This window comes from Cryptomeria japonica, chromosome 5, assembly GCF_030272615.1.
Source record: "Cryptomeria japonica chromosome 5, Sugi_1.0, whole genome shotgun sequence".
NCBI lineage: Eukaryota > Viridiplantae > Streptophyta > Pinopsida > Cupressales > Cupressaceae > Cryptomeria > Cryptomeria japonica.
The window spans coordinates 66,468,780-66,495,259 of NC_081409.1; the positions used below are offsets into that span (position 1 = coordinate 66,468,780).

General features: G+C 36.1%; 1 protein-coding gene across 2 annotated transcripts in view; it reads left to right on the forward strand.

The window, feature by feature from the left end:
• Window positions 1–3,607: 3,607 nt before the first annotated feature.
• LOC131032722 (neutral ceramidase 2) overlaps window positions 3,608–26,480 on the forward strand; it is a 57,104-nt gene continuing 34,231 nt past the window's right edge. Inside the window, exon 1 of one of the 2 annotated variants that reach the window (XM_057963756.2) lies at window positions 3,608–4,132. In XM_057963756.2, the coding sequence (XP_057819739.2) occupies window positions 3,822–4,132 (311 nt within the window). In that variant the 5' untranslated portion in view covers window positions 3,608–3,821. Of the gene's footprint in view, window positions 4,133–11,303; window positions 11,829–26,480 lie in introns of those variants that run through there. The other variant, XM_057963755.2, reaches the window with a different exon arrangement.

Below are 26,480 nucleotides of genomic sequence, written 5' to 3' on the forward strand. Positions count from 1 at the left end.
TGTGCCAACTCCTTGAAGTTGAGCTCTAGATCCTTCTCGTCAAAGTGGTCCGAGTCTCTCCATGAAATCGACATATTAAGTGACTTGATCGTGGCCGAGAGTGACTATTCCATGGTGCCACCATTCGCGAGTGACTCTCTTCAAGTGGAGCGCTACAGATTTGATTGCCTCATCTTCAAGCATTGGGTTGAGCTAGAAGTAAGTATCTACTTTCTGTATCAATGCTCATGCTGATGTTTCCCCGAACCCATCAAAAGTAGATAGGTTCAACTTCCCGATCTTCTGCCAAATGTCATTATTATGATGGCCATGTGTCTTAGAATATCTCATTCACAAGTCCACATAATCCTTGAAGGATAGTTATGCTCCAAATATGGCCTCAAACCAATCTTGCCTTAACTGATCTTGCATCTCCAAGAATGTAGGCTCTTGTTCTCCATGTTGTTCAGTCCTTTGAGAAAATGTCGACATCATTAAGCGTGTGTGGGAACGCTGTGTATGGGACCTCTCATTCATAGAATCATCGTCGTGCCTATTATGTTTTCCATTTGTCTTTCCTTCCGCCAAAAGCCAAAGTGTTTCGCTAATTTGCTATTGTCCTTTTGCCAAAGTCTCATTGAGTTTTTGTTGTCCTTGCACCAAGGTCTCACTGAGTTGTTGTTGATCTCGTAAAGTTCTCATAGCAATGTCATCATTTCAGTGCTTGATTCCCCCATCCTATCTACTGATTGGGATCTTATCTGCATCCAACATTACCCAACAAGCTGGAAAGATCACTAACTTTGATACCATTGTAATGTATCGACACGAATTCGACCCCCACACTATGACCGTATCCCTTTGACAAAGTATCCCTTCGGCAAGGTATCCCTTCGACGCCCTTCTACTCCCTTTGACTCCCTTTTGCAAAATTCCCCCCTATGACACCCCCCGATACCCTTCGATAGGTTTTCACTCTCGACAGGATTACACTCTCGGTGGAACTACACCTTCGACGGGTTTTCACTCTCGGTGGAACTACACCTTCGACGGGTTTTCACTGTCTGCAGGATTACACCTTCGGTGGGTTTTCACTCTTGGCAGAACTGCACCTTTGACGAGTTTTCGTTGTCAGCAGGATTACACCTTCAGTGGGGTTTCACTCTCAATGGAACTACACCTTCAACAAAACATGTATTTCTTGAGCCTTGTGCAATTTACCAACCATTGAATATTACTACTCAAATTATGCAATAGAGAAGTCACCCAATAGTTAATATCACAGATACAAAATAGTATTAGCCACCAATAAAATATTCTTATATTTAGATAAAATAAAATAGTTATGAGATGATTATTACAATTTGTCCTCAACAAAAGGTTTCACGAATTTGGATAAATTGGTAGAATAGGGTGAGGAGTGACTCCCATCAAAACTGCAAGTGCTAGAATAGGGAGGATCTTGCACCTTCGAAACAGTGACCATAACACTCTATTCCAAGCTCTAGGAAGTTTCCCGAAGGGTTACAAGCAAGCCGACAAGAGCTATTTATTACATTAAATTAATTAATTAAAGGATTCACAATATATTATTTAATTGAGTCATTTAAATATTTCGGGGACATTGCATCAATAAAGAGGTTTTCGAAATGTTCATAAAAGATATTCATAATTGTAGAATGGTTGTTTTGTAGGAAGCCATCATTTATGTGATGTTCATATGGGTGAAGCATTGTAAATTTCTAGGAAGTTATTAATCGTAATACTATACTGAAGATCAACCACATTTAGCTTGCTACTTCGTTTGTAAAATCAATATTTTAAAGTTTATATATTTTTACATAATTAAATTTACGTTTTCTTTATTCTTTTTAAATTTAATATAATTTTAATTTTTTTATTTGTCATTGAGAATGTAGTCAAGTGGTTGAGCCTTGATTCTTATCTTGCAAACAAAGATTCAAGTCTCCCTAAAGACATCTTAGATAGTGCATTCCTATTCTTGGATAATTTAGGGAGCAATTAACTTGTAGACAACCTCAAAGAAAAATTATGTTGGAGGCTAAGTTTCAATCTCCCAAAGGTAATCATTAAGCTAAAATGACATATTGAAAGAGTAATTCTATTTCAATTGTGTAGGCACATGGGTGACACTAAAGGACACAATGATGGAGTGATAAGGTAGAGAGAATGACAAGTTGAAAGAGTAATTCTATTTTGATTGTGTAGGACCATAGGTGACATCGAATGACACAACGATAAAGTGATAAGGTAGATAATGCTCTATGGGAGGAAATAAGAGGCATGCGGTAGGCTTGAAGATGATGCTATAAGATAGTGGAACAATAAGGAGGATGTCTTGGAGGAGGAGATATGACAAAGAAAGTGTTCAAGTTGTAAGAGTACCAGATGGGAGTAAGAGATTATAATTGCAATAACATTCCTTACTAATTGAGAATCAAATAAAATAGTCTCCCCAAAGAAATGAATTGTATGGGATGTGGATCATATGAACAAATGCTCACAATTCAAGGGTGGCTCATCAATAGAAGCCCCTACTAATTAATCTAAAAAGAAAGAAAAACATCTTGAAATAAGTATTTGTGTGTAAAGGGAAGATCTCTCTTGATAACTAGTCAACCCTCTTTGTTAGTATACAAATTTGGAAGATACACCAAACTAGTATGTAAAGTGTCTAGATGTTGATGCCTTGTAGTATCATGCAAGCTCTATCATACTATATTAAGTGATGTAAATATATTTCTTTAATGATTATAAACAATAAGTAATTGTCCATGGTTATCCTTAAATGTAAGGAATGATTAATTTATAATGTTTTAGGATACAAACTAATAGACAATTATCAAAACTTCTAAAAATATTGACTCCAAAAACTAAAACTTAAATTTGAATTAAAAGACTTAATCATAAGCATGATCTTCTTCAATAGATAGATATGAATTCATGATCCAATCCACAATAAATAAAAAACTTAAATAAAAATTATTCCAAATTTCTAAATTCTAAAAAATAGCTAAATAATAAAATCCAAACTAAAATTAAATCAAACACAAAAGAAAAAAACAAACGATTAAACATTATATTTACAATAAAAATACAAAAATAGATTTGCTTATCTATTATACAACCCTTTCCTAAACTATCATACCTATAGTTTAAATAATTATGTAGTGTATGCCAAGATATATCAAAGTAAACAACAAAAAACAAACCAAAATCAAACTTCATGACTACTCTAAACAACTACATATTTTTATCCATTGTACAACCCATTGCTAAAATATTCCCAAAACATGTAACTTCTATTATAAAAATAATAATCATTAAATTTTCCATTCTATATATCCTTTCAACAAGGCCCTTCAAATGTTAAGATTATTTGCACATGACATCTATAATCCTTCAAAAATTGTTAGTGATGATAAGATTTTATTTATTAATTATATAAAAAAGATAAATACAAATAAATTAGATTTTTTAATTATATCTTATAAAAAATATAAATACAAATAAATTGATATCAAATTGACTATGTATGTAGATATTAGTTTCTACACGTCTTTGATGCATATCTATACCTAACAGTCAGATTGAACAATTAGAGTATGACCCACAGCTAACCCCAAGGTAGGGTTTATATATTTCCCTGCATACAATAAAAAAAGCAATGAGCAGAAGCAGCAGAATGTAGGAAACAAGGAAAGCTTTTACTTTTACTTTAAAGTTAAGCAGCTTGAAGCTCCATATAACCAAGGGCCCAATTCTCTTTCCGACAGTAATGAAGTCTTAAAACATCTTTTTCCCCTTTGCATTCTGTTTCAATGGCGGCCTTACAGAGAATGCCTGCGTTAATCCCCTGCCTGTTAATGCTTTTAATTCATGGCTCCTTAGCAGCCTCCAGCACGTTTCTAATAGGCACAGGGTCATATGACATCACGGGACCGGCCGCGGATGTGAACATGATGGGCTACGCCAACATGGATCAGCTGGTCTCTGGTGTTCACTTCAGGCTGCGGGCTCGAACCTTCATTGTGGGTGAACCCAATGGCAAAAGAATCATGTTCGTTAACCTGGACGCATGTATGGCCTCACAGATTGTCACGATCAAAGTCCTCGAGCGTCTCAAGTCCAGGTAGGTGTTCTACTTGCACGTTGATTATGCTTAAAACTATTGCTTGGGGTCTCAACTTATCAGTCCAGTGTTGCTTGCACGCTTCCTTTCTCTTATTGGTGGATCCTTCATTTGTCATACAAAATTTCAAATATTAATTTTGCCAATAACAATTCTTTCATGAATTATTCTCTTAGAGATTGCAAATAAATATGTTTTCACCTTCGTCAAGACACTGGCTGTTGGGCTGGAGAGAGTATGTTTATTTTTAACATCATTTGGACCAAATTTGTTAATAACCCTTATATATCTGTATCATTCAGATATACAATTTAACATGCCTTCAGATATACAATTTAACATGTCTTTTGACTTAGTTGTAGAATATAACATTGTATTTGCTTCATTTCAAAAGAGGTATCTTTGTCTATTTTGTCTTGTTTTTATTATGGACACATGTATGTTTATCTTTTGAAGATGCAATTATTATTTGTTTAGATAATGCAAATATTTAATATTTTTCTTTTCATGTATTTGAGAAATCTTTTCAAGGAACATGTGGATACGAGAGTGACATAAGAAATCTAAGGTTAATTTCCAATATCTTAACACTCATTGTTTGGCTAAATGGGCTTTAGAGAATATCGCCAATTAAAGTGTTGGTGACTTGGAGAAACCATCCTTATATTGCTCCCAAAGGTTAGAAAAGTTGATTCTTGAGGATATGCTTGGTTAATGGGTTGCCATGTTTGGGATTCTTGTGGGTTTGGTTCTCCTTGTGTTATGTGGTTGTCTTATTGGTTTGACTACTAGGGCCCCTTGTTGCACTTGGGGACTGCCTTATTATTTGGTTTGTATTGTTGGTTTTAGTATTAATTAAATTATTTTTTACCCCTTTCTCCAAAAAAGAGAGACTTGATTACTCTACCGAGCCTTGCTCTATAGATTACTCCAAATATACCATGTTGTATGATCCTGGTGGCAACCAATATTAGCATAAAAAAAGTCCAATTCATTGCACATAAACAACCAAGCTTCTCTTTTGCTATGTTTTCACCACGTAGGCAAGGACCCACATTTATCATAGACCATTTCAACTATATTAAAATCTCTGTGCATAATCTAAGTGGTGATGTGCATTCAATTGGCATTCCACCTCTAAAGGGTAGATCTCTCAATAACATCATTTAAAGCATAAACATTAATAACTTTGAATGAATGATTATTAATATTGAAAAGAGCCTACAAGGTGTAGTTTATGGGGTCACATCCCTCGCCAATTAAGTGTTGGTGCTACATAGGAGAGAGAAAGATGATGACACCACCCAACATGCTTCACGGTTACTACACAAAAAATAACTAGTAGGCTAAATGTCATAAGAAGATGTAGAAAGCCAAAAAAATATGAACCTGTTATAAGGAGAGAATATATAGACCTAGGAACTGTAGTTGAGATCATCTTGAACATGATACTTCTAGGGTCTATTAAGCCTCAAACATCCCAAGAGATACAATTCATAAATGAGTGTCAAGAGTCATCTCCTTTTTGTCGAACTCATCTAAACTGAAATACCTACTATACAAAAAGAGCATTGAACTTGATTAAAAAAATATTATTGTGAAAGTTAAGCTAGACAGGTCTCCATTTTTTTGCACATATTCTCCCTCTTCTAGATGCCTTAACAGGCCATGAGACCTCTACTACCTAGCTAAAGGAGGGAAAGCATGCTAGATAGTGTTGGTTGGTGGTTAAGAGGACAATAACATTGCTAGTGGGGCTCCCACATATGTTACTTTAGAAGTTTTCCTAGAGTGAGATTGAACATATACTTTAGACTTTTTGAGGTTTTGAAATACTTTTTAGATCTTGGCCCCTAGAGCTTGAAGAAGGCTTGGTGGGGGAAGCATTATTACTTATTTTTAGCTATGTGATTAACAAGTGTATGCCACCCTTCCTCTTTTTTGTAGTAGGATGCAAACCAAAAGTAGGTTAAGTGAAGGGTTTTGGATTGGGGAGAGACCAATGACAATCCCAAATCTTATGTTTTAATGATTGACAATAATAGCATGTATTTAGTAAATTTAGGTGAAGTATGAATGGAACATATCTCATTTGTCCAATTTAGATATCCATGATTTCCTTTAAGACTTTGGAGAGTTCCAACTTAACACAAAAATGTTGATTAGAACTGTTTAGGTTCAACAAAACCACAATCCTGAAGAAGATTATTTGGCTTAGAAAATTCTAGCATGATAAGAATAACCTAGAGAACTCACCCCAAATGGGGAACTTAAGAGTTCTTTTCATCAAAGATTGCAAAGTATTGGGTCTAGGGTTTGGAAACCAACAAAGGTTAATAGACAAGCCAATGACCACAATTGAGAATAGCCTCAACATGGTTGACTTCAATAAAACACAAAAGCAAAAAAAAACAAAAAACTTTTAGTAAAGTTTTGCACAACATCTAGACGGATCCCATGTAGAACCCAAATTTTGTCGATTGTGTACCCAAGCATGCTTTTAGAGGGTACCTTTTTGATGCAAGAGCACCATAGTAGTTCAAACCGGTTAGAGTAGTTATCAATGGAATTGCTTGGAGATCATTGCATTTCATGTTTGAGAGTTTAGCATCTTGGATTTGGATTTATCACCTTGAGTTTGTTGTCTTTATCATGTTCGAGCTTCATGGATTTTGGATTTGATTCCGGTATCATTCTGGTATTGGTGTGTTCTTACTGGTTAGGTTTTGTAGCGAGTTGAGCGAAGCTGAATTGGGTTGCGGTTGATTCCCGTGACTTGTGGATCGTTGAGTAATGTTTCTTTGGCTTTGTCTGATGTTCTCGGAGGACCGCATGATGTTCTATGCATTTTGGATATGTTTTTGGTGATTTGGGCCGACATGTTATTGTTTGCACGTTTCATCAACCGATTGGTCTTTGGCCAACTTGATCGATTTGTTATTGCTTGCGGGTGGTATATAGGGAAAGTTTAGAGATTTATTTTAGGAGACATAAGAGAAGACAAAGAGTTCGGAGAAGAGTGATTGAGCGAAGATGTAGTTAGCGACAAGATTCTGGTCCGGGAGGAATAAAGCTGGGATCGCTGAGGTCCAGATTAGTGCTGAACTGATAGACTATTACAGGAGGCCAAATTGATGAGTAGATAATTTGCGGATCTTAGATTTGTGTTGTAAGCATTGTTTGTAATCCTGGGCTGCGGTCCAACATGTGGCATATGTAATTCCTTAAATTGTTATAAGAATTGTTCATACTGTTTACCGGTTATGTATCTTGGTTGTGTTACCAGTTGCTCTTTCTGCTTTATCTGGTGTTGTGTTATCGGTATCTTGCGAGGTGTTTTGTGTTTAGGCTGCAAGGCGGGGATGTACTTCATTGGATCTCTCTACCTTGACTGCATCAAATGGTATCAGAGCTGGTTTCAAACTTGTTGTTGGAGAGAGTGTTGATTGTGTACTGGTTGGTTGTAAAAGAAGTTGAGACATCTTGTAGACTTGTTCAGATCGTTGAGCGTGAGGCAGTGCAAGGTTTGCAGGTAGACCGCCGATCCTAGGAGCTTGAGCTTGAGGCAGTTAGTAGGTGGAGACTTGAGTAGTCGCCGATTGAGGTAAGCTGTAGGTGGACCGGTAGATTGCCGAGGAGAGGCAACCGAAATCTGTAGTCAGACTGTCGAACCCTTGAGGCAGTTGCAAGTATCTATTGATAGATCACCGAATTAGATCAAGTGATGGGACTCACTTTTCAATTAACCTTGAGAGTCTGATGTAGGAGCACCAGAGTAGTTGAAACTGGTTAGAGCAGTTATTAGTGGAATTGCTTGGAGATCATTGCATTTCTTCATGTTTGAGAGTTTAACATCTTGGATTTGGATTTATCACCTTGAGTTTGTTGTCTTTATCATGTTCGAGCTTCATGGCTTTTGGATTTGATTCCGGTATCATTCTGGTATTGATGTGTTCTTACCGGTTAGGTTTTGTAGCGAGTTGAGTGAAGCTGAATTGGGTTGCGGTTGATTCCCGTGGCTTGCGGATCATTGAGTAATGTTTCTTTGGCTTTGTTCGATGTTCCCGGAGGACCGCGTGATGTTCTATGCATTTTGGAGATGTTTTTGGTGATTTGGGTTGACATGTTATTGTTTGCACGTTTCATCATGAACCGGTTGGTCTTTGGCCGACTTGATCGATTTGTTATTGTTTGCGGATGGTATAAAGGGAAAGTTTAGAGATTCATTTTAGGAGACATAAGAGAAAACAAAGAGTTCAGAGAAGAGTGATTGAGCGAAGATGTAGTTACCGACGAGATTCTGGTTCGGGAGGACTAAAGTCGGGATGGATGAGGTCTGGATCAGTGCTCAATTGACAGACTATTGCCGAAGGCCGAATTGATGAGCAGATGATTTGCGGATCTTAGATTTGTGTTGTAAGCATTGTTTGTAATCTTGGGCTACGATCCAACATGTGGCATATGTAATTCATTAAACTGTTATAAGAATTGTTCATACTGTTTACTGGTTAGTATCTTGGTTGTGTTACCGATTGCTCTTTCTGCTTTATTTGGTGTTGTGTTACCGGTTACTGGTATCTTGCGAGGTGTTTTGTGTTTAGGCTACAATGCGGGGATGTCCTTCATTGGATCTCCCTACCTTGACTGCATCACTTTTCCACAAAATACCCTCTCAATTTTTCTAACAAATAGTCTGCATTATTAAATTAGGTTTGAAGAACACCATTTGAGGGGGTTTCAAGGGATCTATCTTGTGAAACACTTTGGGGACAAACTTTTAGAATTTCTTGAGTGGATTCGGTTGGTAATCATTGCAGACTCTTTAGCTCTAGCAAAAACAATTGTAGTTATTAAAAAACAATACTATTTAAAAAAAGTGACATTACTTACATGTATTGTATTTTAAATAGTGCCACAAGAAATGAAAAAAAACAAAACTAAAAGATCTTGCTTGAAAAGTAAAATAATGTATATCAATTAAAAAAAATTCCCACGAAATTACTTCTCCCAATTGTACATTTGAAAAACCTCACTCTATTTAATTCTTGGAAACAATTTGTGAGCAAATCATTTAGGTGGAATCAACTTGTTCTTGTTCTTCCACATATGTAGAAAGTTTGACTTAAAAACATGCACTCTATATATTATATAATTGTAATGAACTATTCCAAAACATGCCCTCTATATATTATATAATTGTAATGAACTATTCCAAAAGCTTTAGTAAGCTAGCATCTAAACAAGAACCATTATTCTAAAATTGAAATCATTGCTTTAGAAAAAGTGTTGGATTTAAATTATCTTAGCCAAAGTACTTGAAATACAAGGAACAAACTCATTGTAATTAAAAAATGTTATCATGTAAATGTGGATTGAAAATTTCATTTTTTTTAAAAATACAAATAGTTAAATAAATAAGACTCCTTGCTATTATCATCTAAAGAATATAAAATAAATTAAAATATATGTTAGATCAAAATGGTTCATAATATTATAATTTGTTCTTATTTTTTATTTAATAAAATCTTATGATTACATTCGAAATTAGAATGTTGAAATTTAAAAAAATATATATGCATATTAAACATTATACTTATATGTATTAAATTTAATTATATAAATTATTCTTTAATTGGAAGTGGTGTAAAAGTATATTTAAACAATACAATAAAATAAATTTTATTATTATATTTCAAAATTAAAACATATATTTTTGTATATTCTTTTATTAAGAGGGATGTAACTTCTTAGTAAAATTGAAAAATTGAAAGGATGAATTTGGTTTTCACTTTGTAGGTTTTTAAGGGATTGAACAATTTAATTATTCTTATGAATTTTTTCATATAATATTTATGTAATTTATTAAATTATGTGATTTTTAAAATAAAATTAATGTTATAATATATTATTTGAATTTAATCATATAACTTTTGAGTTAAATTTGTTCTATATTTTACGAGTAATGATTGACATGAAGTTATGTTTCTTATGAGTATGCATGATCTTCTTAGCAAGTCATTACATTTGGGTGATATATGAATCTGTGAAACAAACATTAAAGATTTCAAGAGGTTATCAATATCAATTCTGTAATGTGTTGAAAGAGTAATCCTATTTCAATTATAGGTGTATGTTGTAAACCCATAAGTGACACTAGAGGACAAAATGATGGAGTGATAAGGCAAATGATGCTCTCCATGAGGAAATAGGAGGCATGACATTGAGAGTGCGTGGTAGGCTCATAGATGATGTTGGAGCAATACAAAGGATGCATTATAAGAGGAGATATGACACATAAATTGTTTAAGTCGTAAGAGTACCATATGGGGAGTAAGAGATTATAATCGCAACAATATCCCTTACTAGTAGAGAATTATATAAAGTGGTATCCCCAAAGAAATGAATTATATGAGATGTGGGTCTTGTGAACAAATACTCACAATTCAAGGGTGAGTCATCGATAGAAACCCCCACTAGTTAATCTAAAAAAAGAAAGTATCTTGGAAGAATTATTAACATGGAAAGTAATAACTTTCTTTGATATCTAGCCAACCTTCTTTGTTAATATACAAAATTGGAAGATACAACAAACAAGTATTTGTTTAGATGTTGATGCGATGCAATGTAATATCATGCAAGCTCTATCATACCATATTAAGTGATGTATATGTATTTTTCTAACAATTAAATATGATAATTAACAATCCATGCTTATGTTTAAATCTAAAAAATATTCAATAATTAAGAATATAAGTTCATATACAATGATAAAGATTGACCGACTCTAAAAAAGATAAAAAATAAATTTCAATTAAGAAAACTTAACCATAAACTAATTCTATTCTAAAAATAAATATAAATTCAAATAAAAGTTATTCAAAATATTCAATAATAATTAAATTAAAATTAAAATTAAATCATTAAAAAATAATTTAAACATTATATTTATTGCGACAACAATAATACTACAAATAGATATCTACTATTGAAACTATGTCAAATACCCTCCCCTCTACACTTTTATCCATTATAAACTCTTTCGTCCTAAGACATAAAGGTGTAATCCTAAAAATCGTTGACGTGATGAGATTTGACGTAGAAATTAATTTTTCTTTTTTTTTGTGTATATCTGTACCTACCATTCATGTGGAACAATTGAGTATGAAATACAACTAACGCAAAAGTAGGGTTTTTAAAAAAATCTCTGCGCACACACGACAAAACAATGACCACAAGCAGCAGAATGTAGGAAACAAGCAAAGCCTTGACTTTTTAATGAAGCAGCTTGCAGCTCTATATTATGAAGGGCCCAATTCTCTATCCGACAGCAATGCAGGCATAAACATCTTTTCACTTTGTATTGTGTCTCAATGGCGGCCTTACAGAGATTGCCCGCTGTTCTTCTCTGTGTGTCAGTTCCCTCTCTGTTAATGCTGCTAATTCATGGCTCCTTAGCAGACTCCAACTCCTTTCTAATAGGCACAGGGTCATATGACATCACAGGACCGGCCGCGGACGTGAACATGATGGGCTACGCCAACATGGAACAGCTGGCCTCTGGTGTTCACTTCAGGCTGCGGGCTCGAACCTTCATTGTAGGCAAACCCAATGGAAAAAGAATCGTGTTCGTTAACCTGGACGCATGTATGGCCTCACAGATTGTGACAATCAAAGTCCTCGAGCGTCTCAAGTCTAGGTAGGTGTCCTGATTGCACGTTGATTATGTTTAAAGTGTCACTTGGGGCCTAAATATATCAGTCCAGTGTTGCTCTTACGCTCTCTTCTCCTACTGGTGGAAGGGGTTTCTACACTTACATCTTGTACGCATTGGTCAATTGTCCTTCATTTTTCATACACAATTTCAAAATTAAATTTGCCAATACAATTTTTTCATGAATTAATCGCCCTAACTTGCAAATAAATATATTTTTCTTTTCGTCAAGACAGTGGTTTTTGACTTGGATGATGATGATGATGTTTATTTTTAACATCCTTTTAACCAAATTTGTCTGTAACCCCTATGAATCTGGATCATTCAGTTATACAATTTAACATGTCTTTTGACTTAGTTGTACAATATACCAATGGATTTTCTCTTATTATTATTCGATTCACTTCGATCATCGATGCCTTGTTAACTCTTCATAAGTAGATGTGTCATCCTTGTGATTGTTCTTGATATTACAATTCTTATCCTTATTGTTACTCTGTGCCGTCTTATGTGTCTAGAATACCCCACAATCGGTTAATTGGGGCTTACATGCTTTCTCCTCTAATGTTGGTGTAGTGGTTACTTCGATCATCGACGCCTTGTTAACTCTTCACAAGTAGAGGTGTCATCCTTGTGTTTGTTCTTGATATTACAATTCTTATCCTTATTGTTCCTCTGTGCCATATTATGTGTCTAGGATACCCCACAATCAGTTAATTGGGGCTTACATGCTTTCTCCTCTAATGTTGGTGTAGTGGTTTTCTATGCTCAGACATTTGACCTGTCGTTCTCGTAATTTGTCATTTTCATGTTTTGTTATTATGATTGTAACCTAGTTTATGTTAATTACTTGTTGACTTGTGCTGGGAATCTGTGGTAAATGGTTGCTGACGATTATGTTCTAGTTGGCAATGGTCGGTCACTTTATAAATGCTTCTCATACTCAGGGAAGGTGTCTGATTATGTACACAGTCCTCCCTGGTCTACAGGACCTGTTGGTCAGGTGCTTTCCTTCATATTACAATTTTTTCAAAAAATGAATTAGTTAATCAACAATTTTTTCAAAATTATTGGCCAAAGTTGATCTATAAGTAGTATGGATATTCCATTACCTATTCATCGACACAAATCTTAAGAACTTGCTACAATAACTTGCTTGCTGTATTAGAAATTGCTTAAGGTAAACAACATTCAGTGTCCTATATTGAGTTGTTCTTTAAGGGCCGAATGTAAAAGGAATTCAATGACATGAGCACGATTGAAACCACTCTTTCTCTAAGTTTCAGAGACAAGAGAGCAGGGGGGATAGGGTTAGGATGGCATAAATTTTTCTGATTTTGGCGACAGTGGGGGGATGACTATTATGTATTAAATTGTTATATAAAAAGTAAGTACTTCATTAACCATTGAGTCATAACTGTAATCGGTGACTAATTGAAGATACAATATAACTAATGTAAACTATAACTAATATATTGTTTTAGCTATCTACATCGAACAAGTGTGTTTGTATATGGATTCAACCAATTTGCTTGTTGCTTTGCTCTAACGTGCTTCATCAATAACCAACTATACTGCATTGGGAGGACGAGGCTCGTTACTAATGTCTCTAAGGATTTGAATTTGGAGCTTTGTATCGTTGCATTTTCTTAAGCAGCCAATTACCATAAGGAAGTATGGACCATTCTTACATGAAACTTTTATATTAGTGAGTGGTTAGTGTCTAATGTCGGTACACACACACACACACACACACACACACACACACACACACATCTATGATGATGCTGCATCCATGAGAAATCCTTGTGGCATTCATTTCCTCCATCAACAAATTCACCTGGGAATGTTTTCTAGTCCAAAACGGTTTTCTTCAATTCTGTCTCTGAGGGATGCACAAAAGTAGCACTTGCTTTGGCAACCTTTGCCATAGCCTCAAAATAAGAAGAGTTAGCAACATGGAATGAAATGCCATTGAAAAATAAGAGTTTGCCAATGCGATTTTCTACCTTAGCTTGAGTTGTATATTAAACATGCCCATAACTGGATTGAGAGCTCAACACACGGCCTTTCCTGCCCCCATAAGCTCCACTTTAATCAGAGTGAATTTTGCATTTCCAATAACAACTTCCCCTTGCATTTTTGTTCTGTTTGTAATAATGATGAGTGGTGAACTGTAGAAAAATGGCCCCAAAATCTTAGAAGGGCAATCAAATTTCGTGGCACTCACAACTTAACTTTTAGTTTGCATTACCTCTTCACTTTCTCATCCAATCTCTTAATTGTACTACCTATTACCTCAGTTATCTCATAATTCTCATTATTGTAACTCATGTTGGCACTTCAAAAACAAAACATTAACAACAATATAATCAAAAAACAAGATGTTCAGCTTTTTGAAGTATATTTTTAAAAAGTCTGACTGCAAAAAATTTAAAATCCACTTATATCTAGTGCCAAAAACAAGACAACATATTTATTAATATAACCTACAGCTATAGGGTACACTTAAATAGAACCTGTATCCTGTGAACTGTCGCACCAAGTATGGAAATTGGTGCATATCTGACTGTAGCCAAAAAACATAACTTTTTTGACTGTGCCAGATATGTGTGGGTTGGTGCCCTTGCCATCCATGCCATTTCTGCAAAAGCCCAACACTAACCTATTTTCCAATCAACGTTTGTAGAACTGGTTTCTAATCAACATTTGAAATTTTCTTGTCGCATGACCCCCTTGTGTTAAACTCCACTGTGCTTGTTCTCCCCCATCTCTTTGTAATAAAAGGAATTCTAGAACGAGTGAGGTCAGGCACTTCTTTACTCTTTCATTCTGCTGCTCATTGTTTAATCTTTAGGTTTAATTTTTACAATGGTGAATGTTCATTATGTTTTCTTTTAGGTTTTTTGTTTTATTTTCTCTTTGAACTGAGGTTTAATTTTTAACTTAATAACCTCTTTTGTTTCATTTTTAAAAAGTTATGGGCCAGAAATTTCATTACATGTCATTTAATTGCAAAAAGAGTAGTATAAATTATTTTTTGCCATATGTTTTATATTTGTTTTTAGAATAAATGTAATGGTACTATCTTTTTCCAATAAATGTGTTTTGAATTTTTGTTTTATGTTATAAAAATAGTGAAGTCTAATATTATTTATTATCTTATACCTTTTTAATTCAAGTTTATTATTAATTAAATTTAATTTATTAGGTACATGATATATCTGTTAAATATATATTATTTATTCAACTATATATCTGTGTGCTTTTAATGAATGCTGCAGCCATAGTGGGGGTCTTAAAAAATAGTTGTCTGTTATTGACATCGTACCTGCAATCGTGACTATGCAACTTGATTTAACTGTTTTCAACTACATATTTGAAGGTTAATTGCAAGAAAAAGGAGTAATTCTTTTTATTTTGTGAGATTTTGCCAAGATCAAGAGCTCAATGAAATGTACAAATAGAGACAAAATATAGGACAAGAATTTTTATTCTCATCAATAGATAAAAAAAGATTGTTACATACAATGTAGATGAGCCTGCTTATATAGGCAAGGCAATATGGATATGTGAGCACACAAATATGACATGTGGCTCAATAAGAAAAAAGGGTAGGTAGGAAATAGGTGTGGTAGGTAGGAGAAACAAAAAAATATTCCACATGAGGTGGATCACCCATCGAAGGTGGAATTATCACTCCACAATAAGTGGATATGATAGAGTAGTAACAAGATCACACCATAAAAGGTGGAAATTCTCCTACACACACTATCCCAATGTGACACAAACACCCGAGTGTCTCATACCCAAACTACTATGAAATGCATTTCCTAAGTAAACTTAAGTAAGGTATAATAATATCCATGACGAATAATTATTTACACCAACACCCCCCCTTAAGTGCAACTTAGTAGAATGCACTTAAGTCTACAATGCAACTAAGCAATGCAAGATAGGTCCCGGTTACGAGGCCATTTTAGGTACCCATGTACAAATGAAAATGCATGCAAACCAATGCAGTGAAATCTCTCACAAAGCAGGAAAAGAGAGAAAAACCCAATGGGAAAAAACCCTCCCCCAAAAGAACTCTCATAGAAGAATGTGAGGAACAAAACCCCATGCGAGGAAAAAGTCCCCCCCATATGAGAGAAGAAGAGAAGCTAGGAAGCCTCCCCTCAATGTAGAATCTGCACCAATGATAGAAGCTCGATGATGTATGAGGAAACTGCTCCACGAACGTCGAACAACATTCCTCCCCTTAGGAAGAAATAAAACCAAAGGTGTAGCCATGAAGTCTTCCCAATCATGAAGGGAAGATGTAGGAAAAAAACTCATGATGAATGAAGGTCTCTGAAAACTGCTCAAGTGTCCCCATGTTGATGATGAAAGATACCCCCTCCAAAGGTGGTGAACTGCTCCACACTGCTGAAAAAGGCACTCCAAGATCTAGTGGAGATGAATGTAGAACATGTCCCAAAGACTCACATGTCTCCTCTAAACATAAAAAGACCTCCTCCAACTACTGTACATAAGTATCCACAATCTTATCAACCTCGAAAGAATGATGATGTAAAGAATGAACAAGAGGGTTAGAGTGTTCCCTCGTAACAATTGAAGAAGGATCATCTTCATCAAAGAGAAGATGAATGTCATCAATGATGTCTCCCAAACCTGCAATGTACGATTCCACAAACAAACCTGCAACGTTTGTCAATTACTCATCCCATGAAACTGAAGCTGGAAGACAATGAATATCCTGCTGCATTGAATCATATGAAGGCAAAACCGTCGCACTATCCGCATCATTAGGTGCAATAGGCGATGTGATATCAATAGGAGGAGATGAAACACAAGGCTCAAGAACGGGGTCACATGTGAGAATCCCCATGTTCAAGTACCCAAAGTTCTCAAAATCTGAATCATCACAAGAAGTGTGATCATCATGTGTAGAATCATCATATGTGAAATCATCTTCATCAACAAAATCTGAAAAGGAGTATAACCGAGATGCATGATCAACCACCCCAGTCGCAATGATAGCTCTAGTCTCCAAGTCTCTAATGAAAATTGACTCGGGTGTGAACTCCACAATTCTCTTAGTTGTGCAATGTGTGATTTGATAGATGGAAAGGAGATTGTTTGTCAAATGGGGTACACACAACACATCATTGAAGGAGTTATCCCCAATGGCAATAGATCCTTTCCCAATCACATCCATGTATGTATGATTGCCCATCAAAATCTGCGGCATGATTGCTCAAATGTAGAGAACATAGACTGTGAAGATGCTATATGATGAGAAGCCCCTGAATCTAGAAGCCATCTCCTTGAATCATGACTTGTAGTAGCACAAAGAGCTTTTCCTTTTCTTGTTCCAAAAGAGTGAGTCTTCCCACTTGTTGAAGCCATGAATGCTTGCCCTTTCCCTTTTGAATGTGAGGAAGTGGAAGTTGATGAATCCTCCTTCTTGTAGACATTAGGCAAATCAATGTTATGCTTTTTGAGGATATGTGTGAGCTCATCAATCTTCTTAGAATGGCAACGACGCTCCTCATGACCAAACTTTTTACAATAGGCACAAGTAGGTCTCTCCCTCTTTGGTGAATTGTTCCTCTTGGAAGAGGATGAATCTCCTTGTTGTGGAGAAGGTGATGCTTTGTCCTTAGGCTTTGATTGCCATTTCTTCTTGTTTGAGTTGTCCTTTCCTTGATTTCCTTTGTTCCCTTGATTTGCCACTAATGCTTGAGACTTAGAAGCCTTAAGAATGCCCATGCTTATCAACTTAGTTTGTTCCATCATCAACATTTCGATGAAAGCATCAAAAGTAGGCATTGTGTAGCTTGAACCCATTGTTATCCTATGGGTTTGGAAACTAGAAACAAATGCTGCATATTCTTGTGGAAGCTTGCCCATCAAATTGAAGATCAATTGAGCATCCTTCTTATCAATGCCACAATCCTCGAGTTGTGCCCTCAACTCTTTTGCCTTAGTGACATAATCTTGTATAGTATCGAAGTTCTTGGGATCTAACATGGTGAGATCACTATCAATCTGATATCCCCTAATCTCATCAACTTGATCATACAAGTCTTGAAACTTTTGCCAAGCATCCTTGATTAGAGTACATTTCTCAATATGAAAAATGAGATCCTTTGATACATACATTTCTCAATATGAAAAATGAGATCCTTTGATACATACTTTCTTAAAGTACCAATTGCCATGATATTTTTAGTGAGCCAATTCAAGTGACCAATTGGATCAACCTTAGGAACATCGGGAGCAACAATAGTTCCATCAATATAATGAGTTAGTCCTTTCTCCATAAGTTTACTCCATGCATCAATTTTCCAAGTAGCATAATTATGAGGAGTTAAGAGAGGAAATTTAGAAGAACCCATAGCAACAAAAAAGAAGGAACACAAGAGCACAAAAGCACAAGAGACCCCCCCCCCCCCCCAAAAAAAAAAAATAAAAAAAAATGATGATTTTGGCACTTTATATGCAGTGCGTGTACAATAGGCCACTTGCAAACAATGGCACGGTGGACTTCTGATTTTGTTTTGCAACTGCCCCAATAGGCTGAGAACTACAAAGCAAAAGACCAACAAGATAGATCTATGTAATACAAGTGCCAAATTGGCCAAAAATGACCATATGATGAAAGTACAATTTCTACCCAAAATTGCTGCAAACTGATAGCATATTATGAGAGTAGACGAAAAATCATGCACTTTTAAAAAAAAGGGCACTTGAAAAGGAGTTCGTATGAGCCCAAACGGAGTCCCAAAAGTTGCCCAATCATAAAATAATGCCACCACGAGAAAGTACATGAAATTCTAGCCCATTTCAAAAAAAATTGCACCAAAAAAGGAGCAAAAATGAGCAAGATATGGCCATTTGAAGTTGAACTGCAAAATCAAAAAGATCAATGAGAGGGACCTGTCAAAATTTCAAAAAATGATGACGTCAGCAAACTGCGAGCCCAAATTTGACGACCGTCTAGCCATCGCAAAAACTTTGCCTCTTTGCCTACGTGGTGTTCGTACTGTACAAACGGATGATGTGGCAGAGGTGATGTGGCATTGTTGACGTGGCGGAGGTGATGTGGCATTGCTGACGTGGCAGGTGTGTTGGCTCTGTTTGCAGACGAGGTGGAGGGACCTGGCAGGTCTGCGTGGTAGCGGATGTGGTGGGTCCGGGTCTGTGTGGGGCCAAGATTTGCCGGTGGTGTAGCGGCTGGTGGGAGAGGGCAACAGGCAGCGGTGATTGGCACAGTGGCCGGCACGGGACCGTGGTCGGCAGTCCGGTCCGGCAAAGTTCATGGTGGCCGGCAGGGATGACGAAAGACCACAACGGGAGGATGAAAGATCATGACGGGAGATGCAGCAGTGGCCAAAGATGCCGGAAAGACCACGGGGCGGAGGTGCCGGCAGGCCTGGGAAGGAGGTACGGTGGCAACTGTAGCACACAGGACCTGTAGTACGGTGGTCGAATTTTTTTTTGTGAAATGATAATATGAATTAATTTCAAATCCGTACCGTACCGCCCAAATTGGGCAAATGTTTTCCTCCAAGCCCGAAATTTGACTTTCACCAAAATAGGTCGAATTTATACTCAAAATTCATGGAAACGGCCACCTGGACGCAATGGCGAGGTCAGATCTGGTATAGGACGCCTCCAAAAGATGCTGCTCCTCAGATTTGCCTCTTGACGTCGCAATAATGCCTCTCAAAGAGGAATCAATGATACTCTAATAGCTTTGATACCATGTGAGATTTTGCCAAGATCAAGAGCTCAATGAAATGTACAAATAGAGACAAAATATAGGACAAGAATAAACTGTATTCTCATCAATAAATAAAAAAAGATTGTTACATACAATGTAGATGAACCTGCTTATATAGGCAAAGCAATATGGATATGTGAGCACACAAATATGACATGTGGCTCAATAAGAAACAAGGGTAGGTAGGAAATAGGTGTGGTAGGTAGGAGAAACAATAAAATATTCCACATGAGGTGGATCACCCACCGAAGGTGGAATCATCACTCCACAATAAGTGGATATGTTAAAGTAGTAACAAGATCACACCATAAAAGGTGAAAATTCTCCTACACACACTATCCCAACGTGGCACAAACACCCAAGTGTCTCATACCCAAACTACTATGAAATGCATTTCCTAAGTAAACTTAAGTAAGGTGTAATAATATCCATGATGAATAACTATTTATGCCAACATATTCTTTCATTCAAAATTGAAACGGTAAAGATTTTTTTTTTTTCTAATATGTCGAACCAATGGACAATGAAAAAAACTTGATGTTGAATTGTATAATATGTTGAAAAATCAGATTGAATAAAAAACCAAATTTGAAATTAGAAAAATAATGGGAAAGCATACAAGCTTGGAGTTTGGCATTTACAAGGGGAGGAAAAGCAAAAATAAAAACAGTTAATGTAGCAATGTGTTTACCTGGTTTTACAAGAAGAACTTCCTCTTCCTCGTATATTATCTTTATTTTCTCTTCTTCTTTTTCAGTGATTATGAAATAGCTATGGGCTAGGGTTTTAAAAGTGTTTTTGGGTTGGAGTGGGGGGGTAGGGTGGCACTTTTGAAAAATTGATTGCTCAAATAATTGGATTCCTTTATTCAATTGTAGAGCCGTTTAAATAGGGGATTACAAGCGGTGATGTTTCTATGTAATATCCCTTGGTCAAATAGGAGTAGAAATGAAGTATTCCAACCCAAGGAATATTATCAAACAATTGTCATTCAAGGTCTCAAACTGCTGATCTTAGTTTTTTAAGCAGAATTCATGTTGTAAAACAGCACCCAAGAAGTTTGCCAATGATCTCATCAATGTCATACTAACATACACAATGCTATAACTTCAATTCTAACAATATAATACCAAATCATGACTTCCATAGGTTGTAATGATCAACTAAATCCAATAGACATTTAGTCAAACAATTGGCTTGCAACCGCATATCTAGATGATACATGGATTTGGAATGCAACTTTATTACTCCTTCATTTGAAAACATTAGACTCATTACAATGACAAATGGAGTATCCAAAGCTTATCTATTTAACATTGGAATTTCAGAGTATCTGAAGACACAAGACAGCCATCAACACATGTGTATAGCTGATAAATACATAGAGATTCTAATGCCAAATGCACCTGGAAGAAATCGCCCAATGAAGCAATGAAGAGTCAAGTAATATCCACTAGCAAAGTGTCTCCAATGTGCAAGATTGAACCCTGTCTCATGTCACCCCTGCTGCTGTGACTGACAAGTCTGAGAAGACAATAAAATCTGCATCCAAGTGCCCCCAATCACCTCCTATACTGGTCAGCCTCAATCCTAGAGGACAGCGCTTCACCAACGGATGTATCTTGATACTAAATTATGTGAAAGTGATCCAAATCGAAGGTTCTGAAGTTTCAAGTCTGAATCTGACTATGCACTGATGGATGATTGATTCTATCAGCAAATCCTCTAAAATTTGTCACCAAGAAGATCGCCTATTCCACTAGATGTAAATGCTGCCTTCCAATATGTAATCCGATGCATCGATGATGAACTATGAACCAAACCATGAATGTCGAGAGGTCTGCATCAGTCCGTAGTCTGTCAGAAAATGTTCCTTGTTTTGTCACCAAAGGGCATTCAAATGTCACAAGGAAATCGCTTTGCTCCCTAACTGAGATCGCTGCCTTTCATCTTGTGACTTGAAGCATCAATAATGGGTATTAAGCTAAGTCGAGGTTTAAGCGAGGTCTGCACAATTCTGATGTATGTCTGCAATACACTTCGGTTTCACCTCTAAGTCTCCAAAATGATATCGCCTCCCTCCTAGGTGATATCGCTGGTCTCCAATGAAAGATTTACATTCACCAAACCACTAAATGTCAAATCGTGGCCAATGAAATCTGAAGTAATTCACCAACTGTTATAACTGATATAAATTCTCCTTGAGCTAGAGTGAAGGGACTGAGTTGTCCTTTCCAACCACCATCAACTCATTATGCACAATGTGGAAAATTCAATATCTCCCACTCCCAAATGAAGAACTAGGGTTTCGTCCAGCCCTTCCTCAATCTGCTGAAGGTTTACGTCCTCAGAGATTCCACCAATGCCACACATCAGTCATTTCATCATACCTAAAACTCCAATCTTAGTCTCCTTCTCCACCGTCTCCCTCTTCTATTTATCTTTTTCATAACTCGTCATGATACACCTTCTAGAAGGGGGTAGGTACACTTTATTTATTTTTAATAAGTGACTATTAATTATTATTTTATTTTTATACTTTAGTCACTTTTAATTAAATTAATCAAATATAAAGTCACTTTTTAATAAATAATTTATTTTAATGATTTTATAAGACTTATAACGCCTATTAGCCTAGCGGCTAAAATTGGGGACATTACATTCTAAAAAAAAACAACAGAAGCCAAAAATAGAAAACTAAATAAAGCAAAATTACTTTGATGACCATTAAAATACTAATTAAATAATAATTAAATATTCTAATACCCTCCCTTAATTGTCATTCTATCAACGAACTACCTTGCAAAAATAAACCGCCCAGAATTCCATGAAATTCTTTTTCAAAACCCTCTAAGGTTTGGACCAAGAAATTCCTGCTAAACACAAAATCCTTAACCCAAAAACTCCAACAATTTTTTCATAAAAAAATTGATTAAAAAATTTTTGGAAATAAATTCCAGGCAAGGGCTTACGAGTTTTTATTAAAAAATTCACCAAACCTTGAAAAAGCCCCATCGACTCGCTTTGATACCATGAAAAATTGATAGCTCAAATAATTGGATTCCTTTATTCAATTGTAGAGCTGTTTAAATAGGCGATTACAAGTGGTGATATTTCTAAAAAAACAACTGCTTCTAAAAATAGAAGCCAAAAATAGAAAACTAAATAAAGCAAAAATTACTCTAATGACCATTAAAATACTAATTAAATATTCTATAACTTTTAGGTTTTAGGCATTTTGGATTGTTTTCCTTTTCTTTTGTTCTTTTTAAAGAGGATGATGTTTGGAATGCGCTAACATCCTCTCGACTGTTGAGGAATGTCATGATGTTCCCTGGTGGTTGTGGGGATGCCAGAGCAATGAGCATACTTATTAAAAGAAAAAAAAGGGAGCATCCCCTGAATTTCTTCCATTTAAGGGGATGTGCTGATCTGTTGGGAAAAAAGGATAGGGTGGGGTGATTTCTTGTTGGTGCCCCCAAAATGTCTTGGATGTTCAGGTTGAGTTTCTAGGCTTTAGAGATGCGTCCCCTAGGAATATTGACTTGAAACACACCAGAAAAACAAAGCATGATAAAGAATTTGGTCTGGAGAAAACCCACTGTGGGTGAAAATCTCTATGAAGAGAGTGGTATAAGTCTCATCAAGCCAAAATCTTGTCAAATTAATTCCAAGCGACTTACCTAAAGGGCTCTAGAAGCACTTTGCAAGAACGATGGTACTTTTCACAATTGCAAACCAGCTCTACAGCTTGCTGAATCAATCACTCCTACTAGCACTCAACTCCCTATGTTTTAGCTTACAAGAAATTAATGCAACTACACAAGAACAAATTGTCCTTACAAGCATTCAAGTGGTGTAGTTATACAACATACTGCAAAAATGCTTGAAAAGAGGTCCAGCTGCCTTCAGAACCTCAATCAATTGGATTCCAATCGCTTCAGCTCCCCTTGATCTTGTGGACTCAACTATTTTGTTTGATATGGGATGGTTTCAGCTGCAGAGGAAAGCTTAGTTATGTTTAAGGTCTGCAGGTCAGCCTTCACACAATACTTATAACTTTTGGGCCATTTTTACTTATGGCAGTTGTAGTTCCAAATTTTTGCACTATAATATCTGTAATGTCCCCACTTTGAAATATAATTCAATAATAAATAATAATAATAAAATTAAAATACACAAAAATAAAAATAAAAATTAAATTAAAATATACAAGAATATAATTAAATATGATTAAAATTTGATTAAAGTTAATGAATGGTCAAAAGGCATGAAATGATAAGTTGTGACTCCCGGAGTAGAGAACTCATTTGAAGGGGGGATAATTGGGAATCAGAAGTGCAGATCTGATTTAAATAAGAAGTGCAGATCTGATTGTGAAAGGTTGTGTCCCTTTCAAAGGGCAGAAAGAATGAAGAGTCGCACTCTTTCAAAGGGTGCTAATGATGAAAGGGTGTGTCTCTTGCCAAAGGGCATACATGATAAAGAGGTGTTAAATCACCATCCAGTGAAATCACCATCGATCGGATCAGATCAGAACTGTTATTAAGTTACAGGCAGTAACATCCTTGTTCTTGGTGGTATCATCCTTGTTCTTGGTGGTATGCATGGGGATGTGCTTAATACGTTTTCTTAATATATGAAGCTTGATAATGTTCTTATGCAGAATTTAACTTTAATATTAATATAGACTGCGATATGTATGACAGTCATACTTAATTTCATATGCATTCATAATACATGACAGTTCATTATATTAGTGGCCTAGTCTTAATTCATATGCTAAGTCCTATAAGTGGATAGGTTGTTGTGTGTAGGGAAAGGCGAGTAAATACAATCACAAGTGATGGTAAGCCCAAAACGGATAGGGACGTAGTACTGGGCCTTGAGGGAGCCTCCTTGTAGGTGGTGTCAGTGCCCTATGACAGTATCTCTCATTAGGATTAGGAAAGAAGCTAAGATAGGTCTTAATGTAATGAAAGTTGAATGTGTTATAATTCATGTAATAGTTTAAGAAATATGAATTGAAGCATAATAGTGTATAGTAATGCGTGTTCATTCATTGGGAAACAAGCAGCCTCCTAGTAGGGAACATTACAATATCCTAATCGGATTGGACAGGCGATCACCTATGTTCAAGGTTGTTGATGGTCATCCATTGCACTTTGTTAATTGTCATCCATTGTACTAAGCATCCATGTTTTCTTCTCATGAATGTTAATAAGCCAATTGTAGTGTCTTCTGATTTGGCCATCGTGTGAAGATATTGGAAAATGGATGATCTGTAATGTTTAATGCCTGGGCAAGTGAATAGAAGAAATTATATTCAATCAGTGGTCAGAATAAGAGTACTATCCGACTTAAAAAAAGCTTATTATCATCTATAATATAAGTAGATATGAAAAACATTTCATTGCTTTCTTGCGCATTTCCCTCATATTGACACTCTTAGGGAAAGCCTTCATTCTTACTTTTCAACATGATTTTCTCGATCATTTTAAAATCCAAAATCCCTGTAAACTATTGCCCCTGCCCATTTAAGTCTCTCCAAAGCTCAAGAAACTTCCGTAGTTACATAGGAGCAAAATTTGCAAGCAGAAGGGCCTAATGAAGGTACACATTGTACCGGATTACCCTCTAACATTAGTGTGTTATTCAACTTTTTCTGTAATTATTTGGTTTTTGGTTTCTTTGATAGAGTTGGCAAGCACAGATTGGAGATGAATGTTTTGGTGCAGTTGTGACGTTCATGGCAAATTGATAGTAAAGTTATAAACACATATGAACGATAGAAAGTTGAAGTTAGAGTTTGACAGTTAAGAAATTGGTTTTGAACTAAGTTGCAGGGTTCACCCCCCCAGACCCCTGATACTGGTCCGGTCCAGTCCTGGTCCTGATCCCGTCTGCCTGTGGTCTGGACAGGGTCTGTGATTCACAGGCCTGGTTCGGACCAGGTCGAACCCAGGAGGACCCAGGTCAAACCCGGGGGTTTGATGGCCCAAAAATGGTGTTTTTTTTTTATTTTTTTTATTTTTTTGAAATCCACCACATAAAAAATTAAAATATAAGCCTAAAAGTGAGTTTTAAAACATTAACTAGGCTCATTTCACACAAGCGACATGACTACAAGCAAGGGGAAATGAAGATGTAGGATATAGAGCCAAAGCATATTGATTTGGATGCTTTCGCTTCTCAGCTTGTTGCATTTGATGACTCGGATAGCGAGCAAACTTGTAGTGCAAGTGGCATTGGCATTGGTTCATCTAATGTCAATGTCAATGACGAGGAGGATGAGGAGGAGGAGGAGAATGAGGATGATGAATTAGAGAATCCATTTGATGATTAAACTTAAAATTGTTGAAAGTCGAAACAATGATACTTGAATATTTTGTCATTTTGATATTAAACTTGATGTATATGATTCTATTATGGTATGATCATGATGCTATGATTACAAGTTTATTTTGGTTTTGTTGTTTATATGATGCTATGTGACATGCTAATCTTAATTCATGCTTATAGGCTGCATATATATATAATTTACATGTTTTTGTACTAACGAACCCAAACCCCTTATCAAAATTTCGCCGTACCGGCGTACTGGTTCTTTGAACCCGAACCGGCAACTTAGGTTTTGAAGCAAGATAAAAGACTGAAGTTTTTATCACATCATTCATGTGTGGAGTGGGAAGTGGTATTGAAACAATAAGCTTGAAAAAGAACTCGTCCAGAGGTTTGGGTGGCAAGTTATCTACATGAAAGTGATACATTGAATACATGGATGAGTCTAGAACTGATTTTCTTGATTGAATTTTACGATGTGTAGGCACCTCAGGTGACAAGAA